General features: G+C 50.1%; 1 protein-coding gene across 1 annotated transcript in view; it reads right to left on the bottom strand.

Annotated features, from left to right (window-relative positions):
- Positions 1–13,133, bottom strand: part of megf6b (multiple EGF-like-domains 6b) — a 58,172-nt gene that overhangs the window by 23,643 nt on the left and 21,396 nt on the right. The window contains exon 5 of the mRNA XM_084706056.1: positions 4,473–4,595. Coding sequence (XP_084562182.1) covers positions 4,473–4,595 — 123 coding nt within the window. The remainder of the gene's footprint in view (positions 1–4,472; positions 4,596–13,133) is intronic.

Genomic DNA, 13,133 nt, shown 5'->3' with positions numbered 1-13,133 from the left:
ATCACACTGACACAACAGAGGGGTATTTCAGGGTGATATCACTTTCATTTGACTTTCTGGCTCTGTAGTTCTATCGTCGCTCTCGTTACTCTTACTCTCTCTCTCTCTCTCACTCCCCTTCTCTCTTGTTGCTCTGTCGCTCTTTGTCTTTCCCTCTCTTTCTCACCGTTTCTCCACTGTAAATGTCTCTTTACCCCCTCTCTCTTGTTGCTTTGTTCCTCTCTCCATCTGACTCTCTCCCTCTCTCTCTCTCTCTCTCTCTCTCTCTCTCTCTCTCTCTCTCTCTCTCTCTCTCTCTCTCTCTCTCTCTCTCTCCCTCTTTCTCTCTCGCTTGTGTCCTCTGTCTCTGTCCCTGTGTGTGTGTCTCTCTCTCTCCCTTCTCTCTCTCTGAGACCACCTACACTCCAGGTCAGATATGAACACATCCATGTGGAACATAGCCCTCACCTGGCCTCAGGTGTCGTGGGATGTACCCGTGGTATCCGTGGTAACAGGTGTAGCAGATGCGTCTGTGGTAGAGGTAGTTGGCCCCGGAGACAGAGTCCACGCACGCTCCGCCACACAGCAGCAGAAGCAGACAGCAAGCAGGTGACAACGACATGGTGACCCCCCCAGTGACACCACTGTCTGAGTCTCTCCAAAGTGTCTCCCCAAGGAACATCTAGGAAAGCAAGGCAACGATGCGGACGAGGTATTCTAGAAGTTTCAATTGGAGAAAACGATGACACTATCGAGTAGAGAGGGAGCTGGAGATGGTGTTAGTTATATATATATGTAGAATGAAACGGAAATCTGACAGCCGTGTGCCTCAGTCACCTCTCGAGTGAAACCGAACCACTTTTTCGTTTGCCCCTCTCCGTTTCTTTTGAAAGAATCCCTCTCCCTCTCTCTTTCTCTACTCAATTTCTACAGCCCATTTTGGGTCCTCCTCCTCCTCTCATTCTCTCTCTCCTCTTCCCCCTCTTGTTCCCCTTGCCCACTCTCCTCCTTCCTCGCCTGTGATTTGGGTCCATCCAAGTCCATGTACATCGGAAGAATGAATGTGCACTTTTAGGTAACAGTATGGGCACAGCACAAGAGCAGAAAACCTCTCTGATGCTGAGTCAAAACCACAGCTGGCCATTGTATTCCTCATGTCACTTCAAAGGCGGATGAGAAGACAGCGAGATTTACAGGACACAGCATTCAGGTATTACAAAGGAATCTTACGGGGGGAAAAAGCCTCTGTTGATTTATCATACCTATTGCATACTCTTCTTTTGATACCGAAACCGATGTAAGAAATAACTTAGCCACCAGGCTGGTGCCAGATCAGATAGATGCCAGAGCTTCAGTGTGATCTGTAAGAGCCAAACATCTGTCAGAGGAAGGAATCTCGCCGTGAACCCGCCAATTCAGCAGAGCGGGGCACATCTCCTCTCTGATCCTGAGCCAACACACACACTAAAACGAAGCGACTGCGACCGCGTGGGACCACGTTTGTGGTCAAAATCCCGGCCCCCGAGACCATATAGAAATACACCATGGAAAGTGGTCAACATTTAGGACTGTAGCTTGAACCTGACAACAAAATACTGTCCTTCAGTTGTGTCCATTATGATCCTGACATTTAGGGACAGGGAGGATGTTCTCTGAGGGTGTGAATAGCTGCATGGCTGCATGACTGCATGGCCGCATGGCCGGATGGCTGCATGACTGCATGACTGCATGGCTGCATGGCTGCATGGCTGCATGGCTGCATGGCTGCATGACTGCATGACTGCATGACTGCATGGCTGCATGGCTGCATGACTGCATGGCTGCATGGCTGCATGGCTGCGTCACCAACAAACACGACTGGAGCAGAGTCTGTCAGTCTGTCAGTGAGAGAAGCCATCTCTCCCAGACGGCCCATCAGCAACTGATACAGTGGGCTCCTCTCACTGTCAGACAGGGGGCATGCACAAGCATGCAGATACACACACACACACAAACAGTCCACATGTGCAGCACACACACAAACAAACAGTGCATACAGTACACACACACACACACAAGCCGACACTGGCATGGACACACACGTACACACACACACACACTTTTACATACATATTCAGTACACACACACACACACATGGACGCTGACACTGGCATGTGCACACACACACACAGATTAATCCATGTTGAAGCTATCTTAGGGGGGTTGAAATATCAGTGGGCAATGTCAGCAGAGCAGGGCAGGAGATAAGCATGGAAGATGAATGACAGGCGTGTGAGCAGTAAAATAAAGAACCTGAGCAATAAATCTGTCCTGGATTGCAGAATAATGTCAACACAGCCCTCTGTGAGTGTGTGAGTGTGTGTGTGGAGGGGGGCTGTTTTTGTTAGAAGGGCCTTCCTGGAAAAGCCCAGCACCCAGACTCAACCTGAGGTATTCACTACATGTTGGTGTTGGAGAGGGAGGTGTGATCTCCTACAGCGGTTAATGAACACACACACATATGTGTACAGACACGCAAATAGTCCCTACCCCACACATATACACACACAGAGACCACCTCCCTCCCCACACACACACACACAGACCCACCCCCACACACACCCACACACACACACACACACACACCCTGGCAGAGCGTCTGTACCTCCCAGTCCTCCTGCCCTGGCCCCTGGCCTGTGCCCTGCACCGGACCAGAGACTCTCCAGGACTGTTGACACGCCTGCATCCCACTCTGCGTGTGCCTGGTTACTGTTGGCACGGTTACTGTTGGCATCCTCCACTCAGCCATGCGCCATTCATCCCAACACTGTTCATTCATAACAAAGCCCGCTCCAAAAATAAGATCAGGAGCATGCAGAAGCAAATCTCTCCATGGTGAATCATCTGGACTCGCTGTTTTATTTAGGAGAATGCTGTATGCTCTCCAAACAGTGTGAAAGTTGTGTGTTTATTTAAATTGGATATAAAATATATTTTCCATAACCCCATTTGTTCCTCACAAACATTTTGCGATCAGGTATGTTCCTGTTTGATAAATAAGGCAGTGTAATGTGTGGGGTCTGACTCCACAAATGGGTGTACTCAGTTCTCCTGAGTTCATTTGTCTTCAGTTGCCAGAGTATGTGTGGGCTACAACCAGACCCATACAGGATGACTGTCTGCCTGGCATACAGGCACAGTCAGAATGCACCAGTAATCTCTCTGGGGCTTGCTGGACTAATACTGGTCTATCTAGATTTGAAGACACAGCAACTGTAAGGGATGGGTATAGCAGTGTAGTTGAGCAGTGAGGTGATTGTATGTTAGGTGTCTGCCTGAGTTCATTTTAAAACACAAGACTGGTAAGAAAGCGCCGTTGGTGTTTGAGTGTGTGTGAATGGGTGGATGTCAAAAATGTAAAAGGGCTTTGAGTGCAGCGAAGGTACAAAAAAAGCTCTATATAAATGCAGTCCATTTACCATTTAATATTGACTCAGTCAGCTCAGTGAACAAAGTAGTCTGTATGAACAAAGTAGTCGAATTATCAAATAAAGGATGTTTTGTTCTTTACACATTAGAGTAAAAATAGATAGGCTGTTAGAGTGATTAACATTAAACCCAGCTGTTTCAACATTTCTATTTAAAAGTCCTGAACTTGACTGGACAAGAACTCTACCAGGCTCTTGAAGTAAGCAATCTTGCTAACATACTCTGGACCAGATGTCGCTTCTCTGTCTGTCTGTCTGTCTGCATTCATGCTAACTCAACTAAATGTGCAGAACCATGTCTTCCAGGCTTGGCAAGAAACACATATCGTGATTGCAATGAATTTGAGAACTTAAAAAGGGCTTCTCAAAAACCCAGAGCTATGGGGGAACCAGCACAGAAGGTCTGAATGGAAACTGTGGCTCTGATGCCCAGGGGACTGGCATGGTCTGGGAGAGAGAGAGAGAGAGAGAGAGAGAGAGAGAGAGAGAGAGAGAGAGAGAGAGAGAGAGAGAGAGAGAGAGAGAGAGAGAGAGAGAGAGAGAGAGAGAGAGAGAGAGAGAGAGAGAGAGAGAGAGGGAGATGGGAGAAAGAGAGAGAGAGAGAGAGAGAGAGAGGGAGAGAGAGAGAGAGAGAGAGAGAGAGAGAGAGAGAGAGAGAGAGAGAGAGAGAGAGAGAGAGAGAGAGAGAGAGAGAGAGGGAGATGGGAGAAAGAGAGAGAGAGAGGGAGATGGGAGAAAGAGAGAAAGAAAGGGGGAAAGGGGGAAAGAGAGAAGGAAAGAAAGAGAGAGGGGGGTCTGGGATTCATGCAGATCACCAGCCACACCAGACCAGACCACAGCAGCAGGAAGGCATCCACAGAGGAACATCAGCATCAGTCAGGCAGAGAGAGACACCGACAGACCAACAGACAGACAGACAGACAGACAGACAGACAGACAGACCAACAGACAGACAGACAGACAGACAGACAGACAGACAGACAGACAGGGACACAGACAGACAGACAGACAGACAGAGGCCTCACCTTGGCAGGTCCGTCCGTCCTCGTTGAGTTGCTGGCCAGCAGGACACCTGCAGTAGAAGCTGCCGATGGTGTTGCAGCACAGCGCCTCACAGCCCCCGTTGGTCTCCTCGCACTCGTTCACGTCTGCAGGGGACAGGGTCATAGGTCAAAGGTCAGGCACGTAAAGTCACAGTAAAGCAGACGTCATGCAATGTCGCTTGTAAAGGGAGGAGAGTTGGAGAAAGTAGAGGACAGGATGTGACTGGGGTGTTCAAAATAACTGAGGGCTGTGTTGGCTTGTCTTGATTGGGTAAGATAAGACAACATCATAACTGTATCAGTTGCACATGTTTATCCCTTGAATATACCAACATACTTTCTGATTAGAAACCAGCACTGAATTGGAGTGAAACATATTTTCAAACCAGACACTTTGGTCTCATGTCTGATGGAAACTTGTGGCTTGTGGGGAAGATTTCCTACTTAGACTTAGAAGATTGGGCAGGGAACACTGACCGATCATACGGAACTAATATGGGAGGTTCTTCCAGGGCCCGGTTGTGTGACACACAGTGCCAGTGCTGACCCTGGATCTGCAGCATCCCAGTCAGTTTCCTCCACCCTGCCCACAGCAGGCTTCCCAAGTCTGGGTGGGGGGTGAGTGTCTGTGTGTGTGTATGTGGGTGTGTGGGGGGGGGGGGGGCTGGCATGGACCACCTCATAAACCCAACATGTCCTCAAAGAGAGCAGTTCCAGACGACGCTCAGGAATTCCAATGAAGGAAAGGAAAAGCTCCTTTTCAGTTTTACCATCTCAGCATATTTCTTAATCCTCTCAAGGCCATGCCAGCTCTCCCTCAGACAATTAACTCATTTCCTTTTTGCAGTTTATGGCATCTGGACATGTTTCTACTCACAAATTTCATATAAATGCCATGAAACCATCGACATAAACGGTATATATCACAGCACTATGCGTATTCAGTAGGCTCATCATAAACGGATCTGGTCCACCGGGGACCAAACGCAGAAGTTGGGTTTCTTATTGGAAAGTCTGTCTGCTCCATTTGTGGCTGAGGGGAAGGACTTGGTCCTAACTGTGAATGATACCAAGAGGTCAAGGACTTGACTCAGGGGCCCACAGGGGAACGGTGTTCTTTTCTTACATCTGTGTGTCTGCTTTTCTGTGTGTGTGTGTGTGCATGTGCCCCCCCCTTCCTTTTCCCCTCAAAGTTCATTTAGGGTCAAGGTCATGGTCATGTGTCGTTCCGCCCAATAGGAAGCTGGAATGCTAGGGGCCAAGGGTCAAGGGGTTTCAAGCCACACGGTCAGACGCAGGCCTCCGTATGAATAGAGAGGAGGGGAGAGGAAACACCACCGTGACCACTGGAAGGATACGTCCAAGATCTACAGGGGTCTTCAGCCCGGTCAACAAACTGCGCTGATTTAGACAGCGGAACTGCACATGAGTGAAAAGACATCCTCAGACATCCTCTCTGGACCCCTGAGATAATACAAGACGGAGGTGGCGTGGTGACTGATGTGCAGGCAGCGCCCACTCCTGACTCCAGGGGGCACTAGAGAAAGGCTTACTTCTGAGGTTTTAGGATCACTTTCATCCTGTAGTCCATTAGAAGATCCAGAATGTTCATTGTAGTTCTTCTTAAGAGTGTGTAGAGTGGGAACTCACTCTCTCCCTAGTGTAGGCCTGAAGGTACGTGTGTGTGTGTGTGCTTCCAGACTTTCCTATCACATCAAAAACCAGACACATAGCAACTAGAGGTCCAGCTCCTGTCTGGGGTCCTGGTAAGGGTCAGGGTCTGAGGCTGGTGCCCAGAACCCAAACCAGAGCTTGGGGCAGGGGGGTGGGTCAGTGGAGGAGGGGGGTTAATCAGACCCAGGGATGGACGTCCATATAGGAGTGACCCAAACTGACCCCACCGCCAGAACCTGACTGGGCTGTGGGTGTAACATGACAGGAAGCCTTGGGACTAAGGAACGCAGACTGTCTAATAGGATGGGATGTTTTGAGGAATTTGAAAAGTTCGCTAAGACAAGGGGACACACGTGAATGCGCACAGACACACACACCCGGGCACACACAAACACAGATACTCGCATACTTGGACATACACAGGCACACCTAAACACACACACACACACACACACAGACCAGTGTTCTCTGGTGTCTGTTCAGCTGGATGTGATCAAGCCAGGTCCCCCAGCCTCACTGAGCCTCACTGAGCCTCACTGAGCCTCACTGAGCCTCACTGAGCCTCACTGAGCCTCACTGAGCCTCCTGACCCCCCTTGAGCAGCTCTCTGGGCTTCCAGCTGCTCAGCAGTGACCCACACCTGATGGTCCTCATGGCCCATTAGATCTTACTGCCAGCCAGGGACTAATAGCTCTGCTGCCCCCCTCCCCCATCACCACCACCGACCCATGCAAACACATGCACGCACATACGTGCATATACACTCTCACACATGCATGCAGACACCCTCAGACATAAGCCCAAACACACTGGCACACACACACGCAGCTGTCCCAGACACAGACACACACACACAGTCACACACACAGCTGTCCCAGAAACACACCCACACACACACACAGTCACACACAGTCACACACACAGCTGTCCCAGAAACACACCCACACACACACACAGTCACACACAGTCACACACACAGCTGTCCCAGAAACACACCCACACACACACACAGTCACACACACAGCTGTCCGAGGCACGATCTCTTGGAGCTCTATCGGAGAGTTCTTAATATAAGTACAGACAGAATATACTTGTTTTGCCCATTTCTGAAAGATAAGGAATACGATCCCACAAATGCACTCAAACTCAATTTTCGATATCCCCGCAGTGGACAGCGTGTCCCCGACGCTATCTTAAAAAGCGAGCGCTCAATGTTTAATATCTAGTGAAGGCCTCAGCTGGATGTGAGAGGTTGGCCCACATTCCTGGGCTGTATTGTGTGACTTCCTGTGATAAGGACTACCGCCACTGCTCCAATGGGAGGTGTGTCTAGTGTCCCCAACTAGGGAGAGTGGAGAGGGGGGGGCAGTTAACACAAACAACAATGAGTCCAATGAAAACCCAGAAGATCCAGATACAATCAGCAGGGTCACGAAATATGCAGCATTCCTGAAGGGGAAGCCTTGGACAGATTAACCCTATCCCCTGCCTAACCCCAGCCCTGCCTAACCCTAGCCCTGCCTAACCCCAGCCCTGCCTAACCCCAGCCCTGCCTAACCCTAGCCCTGCCTAACCCCAGCCCTGCCTAACCCCAGCCCTAGACAGATTAACCCTAAACCCAGCAGTGAACAGAAGAACACTAACCCCAGTCCTGTACAGAATAACCCTAACCCATCCATGGACAGTGTGGCCTGCTTCCTCTAAGAGCCTTGATCTAAAAACCAGAAGGTGGAACCACCAGCTGCTGGTTCAGGTCCAGGCCCTGGCACGTAACCCTATGAGGAGACAGACTGAAGCAGGAGCCCCATCCTAACCCATCCCAGAAACCGCTCCGCTGCTTCACCAGGTGCTAAAACGCTTAACAGCAGATATCCGATGAAGACTTCCGATGACCACATGATGACTAATGATGCAGAACTTCACATTCTCACTACAGACGTGCCCTCCCCGCTCTCTGATGTGTTTCGCTATGAACCCTGTCCACGAGAAAAGTTTCCCTTTGTCCCTTAGCAACCAACAAGGTATGTAAAGAAACCAACGGTAACCAAAGGGGACCACAGCCCTCTCTTTAGCTTAGCGAGTTAGCGCATGTCAGCGATGTGAACGAACGAGGTTCAATCCCCACCTCTGGTGACGTCAATGTGAATTCCAAGGTTTCTGCCCCCCATCCCCGCCCCTCGACCCCACCACCCCGCTCTGCAGTGAGCCCACATATGGACGACCCTCTGGTCAAGGGTGGTTGGGGAAGCAGTCAGTCACACGGACACAGCTCCCGTCTACGGAGCTGTCCACCCTCCCGGACAACCAGCAGGAGCTGACCGCTCCCCATCCAGGAAGAGCCCGCCGTGACCTCTGACCTTCACGATGATTGACCATCACACTGTGTTTATTGTAGGAGACACGTTTCCTCTTCTATCAGACACTGTGTTCCAGAAGGTTCCGTGGCTGGGCTTCAGGAGAAACAGATGAGGCCCTGGGCAGGAGTCTAGGCAGCGGCCCCGCCTGGCCTCCCTCCAGCACTATACCACCGCTGTTCCCCCCTATCGCCACAAAAACAAGGTGATAACTACCAAAGTAGCCATACACGCAACACTACTGTGTAGATGCTGTACATATATAACCCAGTAATACACGCTTAGTATGCTCAGTCAGACGGTGCATCTAGATTTGTGCTCCTGGATATTTGAGCTGATCCTTTAGTGCAGAGCTGGAGGGGAGGGGAGGGGGGGGGGGTAGTGAAGTTGATGGATGGATTAATAGAATACTTTTGTTCTAATGTTTCTCTACGATGCTGTCCTGCCAGACTTCTGCCTGAGAAATGTAAATATTTAGAAGAGAGGGCGTGAGAGAGAGAGAGAGAGAGAGAGAGAGAGAGAGAGAGAGAGAGAGAGAGAGAGAGAGAGAGTGGGACATCTCACCTTCTGTTTCCATGGTCACTCACAACTACAGGTGGAGTTAGCTGTGATTTTCAGAGGCCACATTGCAACAGTGTGTCATGGTGGGGTCATGGTGGGGTCATTGTGGGGTCATGGCACTGACTGATTCATGTACATATCAGGACTTAAAAACTAACTATAGACTGTAGAAAATGCTAAAGAGAAAGAATTTGACTAAACAACAAACCAGGCCGTGTCATTCACCTGCTAACCTCAGTTGTGTTGGACAAGTTCAACACTGCCCCCTGCTGTTGGCTAGGGCTCATAGGGACAGTATATCTGATGAAGCAGTACATCAGATCAAGAGATGTTAACATTGGACGGTTGCCTTTGTTATGTGGTGGCAGTGACAAGCAACAAGCACTGCTACAGTCAGCGACACACTTTCTCATATATATCAAAGACGCACGCAGATGCAGGAAACAGATGCCACAATGTAATTTGATTTCAAAGCGACCACACTCTGCATCAGTCTAAAGCCAAAGCTAAGCCCATTTCGCTTCACTTCACCACAGAGCTATGCTGCTAATACGATCGCACGTTCTCTCGGGGCTTCTAGAAGCTTCTATCAATGAGGGGGAAGTTGGTGGTGGGCTGCGATTGGCAGTTGGCGTTCCGTGTTTCCTTTAGGGAGTCTGTAATTGTGGCGAGCTCGACAGCAGAGCTGTGGCCGAGGTCTGTCGCTGCTGGATGTGGTGCGCCCCCACCTCTACTCTCCCTACTGTGCCAGCGACCACAAGAGTTTAAAAACGTCCCCTTTACAGCGAGCTGCTCCCCGCTAATACCAGCAGGTCTGTGTAATGAAGGTCTGGATGCCAATGGGAGGAAACCACAAGCAGAGTTGAACACAGAACCAGGTCCAGAACTAGGGTCAGGAACAGTCAGCCCACCAGGATGGAAACACTACATCCACGTCTTGGTGAAGTGGGCAGGGAGTTGGACGCAGATGGGATTCAGTGCCGTCGGACGTGTATGGGGCTGGTTAAGCAACAATTAAATGAAAGGAGAAAAAAAAGAAAGATTTTCCCACCTGCTACTGCTTAAAAGCTATTTCCTTGGTTGGAGAAAGTGACCCTCTCCAAGTGAAGTATGGCGTGTAGATTGTCTCCCTGATGGGACTGCAGAGGCCTGAATCGCTGTTGTATATTTCTCATGTGAAAGTGCGGCAAGACGGATTCCACCCGAATTCTCCACATATCTGCCTTTTCAAACAGCTGTCTTTTGTTTTGATACAATTCTTCATCCACAGGCATGTGTTGATAGGACACCACAGACACATATGGGACCAGAATCTGAGACTCACGGACGAATAGAGAGATAGATAGGCAAAGAGAGAGAGACATAGAGAAAGAGAGATGGAGACAGCGAGAGAAAAAGAGAGCCAGAACTAGAGAGAAAGATGAATAGATAGAGGGAGCAGAGCAATTGTGACCTAGTGAAATATCAGTCACCATCTCTGGCAGCCACCACCAGCATTTTCCATATCAGATTACTCGAGCCATGAAGTTTTAGGTCCGCTTATGTGTAAAACTTGCAGTGACCCCAGCCTCACAACTCTACTGAAGCTTTGATATTCCCAGGCACTGATGGGTGCTCCCTCATCCTTCCTGGCCCTCCCCCCTCCCTCCTCCTCTGGGACAGTGGCCGGGCTGAGCCCCTGGGAACCGGAGGGGTCGACCCCCCAGGGCAGATCCAAGTCCCTGTGTTTTAGCTGAGACAATACTGAGATTATTCCAGGGCACTGAAGCCTGTCTGAGGCTGTCTGAGTCACAATGGAGGGTGTTTGACTGGAGCGGCTTAACCCGAAGACTGGGAGAGAACAGGCACCTCTCTCCTGGATCCCCAAGAAGGAGAGATCGCTTTCTCCTTCCATCTTCCTCCTCTCCTCTCTTCTCTCTCTGTCTATCTCTCTTTCTGTGTTTTACTGACACACATCAACCCTGGCTACAGGCTCCCCCATCTTTCCCTATCTCTATCCCCCCCCCCCCACACACACACACACACACACAGTCTCTCTCGCTTGCTCCATTCTGACACAGGCAATCCGTCTGTGAGTTACAGATGCTTTGCACCTTAAGTGCTATGTATTATAAGATGAACATGTACTAAACGTGTCCTGATAGTAGAACTATGCCTGGAGGTGCTCAGGGGGAGTGACCTTTGACCTTGAGCGTGTGCTGTGTCTGTGAGTTAGCTACCTGTTGGGACCTGAGTGTTGCACCTGTGACCCTGGGCAGATGAGAGAGAGAGAGAGAGAGAGAGAGAGAGAGAGAGAGAGAGAGAGAGAGAGAGAGAAAGAGAGGGAGAGAGCTAAGAGATGAACACACAGTAAGTCTACCCATCCATCAACCACAGCCACATTTGAGCAGTGATGTCTCCACAACCGTTGTCTCAGCCACGATCTGGCGTTGGTGTCGGCCTCGCCAGTGATACGATGACAGGGACGATATCAGATATCAAAAGAGAAGCCAGAGGATCAGCCTCATCCCCGGGGGCTCTCTGAGCCTCCACCAGGAGAGGGGAACCCTGTCCTCCTAGATATCCATCAGATCACCCCTGCCCCCCCCTCCCCTCACAATCCATGGGGGAAGAGAATGGGCCCTGGGGTGGGGTGGTAGGGGGGGTGAAATGGAGAGATGGTTTCCACATGAAGAGCTTGGGGAGATGTGTTGCAGGTGTTGAGACTGAGATAATCAGTGAGGTATGGGTTTGTGTGCTAGGAGGGAAGAGGGAGAGGAAAGCAAAGGAGAGGAGAGGACAGAGATAAGTAGAAACAAACCCAGATAAGGTGTATCTGGAAGACGACAGGAGATGAGGAATTGACGAGCTTCTCGCAAATGCTTCTACTCCTAAAAGAGTCCCAGGCAGCCTCCAGGGTGGAATAGTCAGCTTCTCATTTATAGTTCTTTGAGGCCGCGGTGCTGTATGCTGATGAAGGCCACCCGTTATTGCTAAGATCATGAATGACTGAAGACTGTTAGTGAACTCAGTGGAACATTCCAGCTCCCTCTGTGGTAGACTTCAGAGTCAGGCTACAGAAAGGCAGAAGGATACAACTAGGATATAATCTTGGAAAGAGGGAAAGGAAGGAAAAAAGAGAGGAAGGGAGGAAAGAAGAAGGGAAGAAGGAAGATGGAAGGATGGAAGGGAGGAAGGAAGAAAGGAAAGAAGGAAGGGACCAGTCAGAACACTTGCAGAGCGACTAGGTAAAAAAATAATCTTACATGGCTGATTATTCGCTAATTGTATTTTGCAAACGCATGTCGCCTCAGATTCCCATATAGTTGCTGTTTGGAACCTGGCCAGTGCTCACCTTCCATCACTCCAGCTGTAGGAACAGTCGCTTAATGAACAGTCACAGTAGGAGCCCCTGTGCTACCTGAACTACCCTCCTCTCCCTCATTCACCCTCCCCCACCTCCCCTCCCCAGCCCCTGTCCTACCCTCCTGTACCCTCCCTAGCCTCCCCTCCCTCGCCTACCTCCCCCACCCACCCTCCCTAGGCCCTATCCTACAGGGTTAGGAACCCTCCCCGGCCCAGGCAGGTCTACAATTAGCAGAGATTAGAGAGCGTTGCAGGAGGCTGCTAGCATGCTGGCCCTCTCATTAGAGATGACTGGGACTCTGCATGAATGTTTGGCACAGATTCTGATGTTGCTTTCTCCCATGCACACAGCATACTGACTGTACTGTAGGATGCTGGGGCTCAGGTTAGCCCTGTTCCTCTCTGTGTTACTACCGTGTCCTACTACTTAATTCAAGAGGTTTTTGTCACAAGTGCAAAAAACGTGCACTTCCACTCCAGTCTTCACGCCATTAGCCGCTACCGCACACTGCCGGGCAGAAACCCAAGCAGGTGAGAGGCAGGAGAGAGACGAGAAAAACATAGAGAAAGGAGAGAGAGAAAAAAGAGAGGAGTAGAGAGAGAAAGAGAGGAGAGAAGATGGAGAAGTGTCCGAGAAATTGGAGTCCATAACCTGAAACATGAATGACCTGTAGGAAAGTGGGGCTATGGCCCTTATCCATGTTCATGT

The sequence above is a fragment of the Hypomesus nipponensis genome, chromosome 9, assembly GCF_054491055.1.
Source record: "Hypomesus nipponensis isolate SF chromosome 9, ASM5449105v1, whole genome shotgun sequence".
Lineage (NCBI taxonomy): Eukaryota > Metazoa > Chordata > Actinopteri > Osmeriformes > Osmeridae > Hypomesus > Hypomesus nipponensis.
Note: the sequence above shows the minus strand (reverse complement) of the source record. Positions and strands in the feature narration are given on the sequence as shown.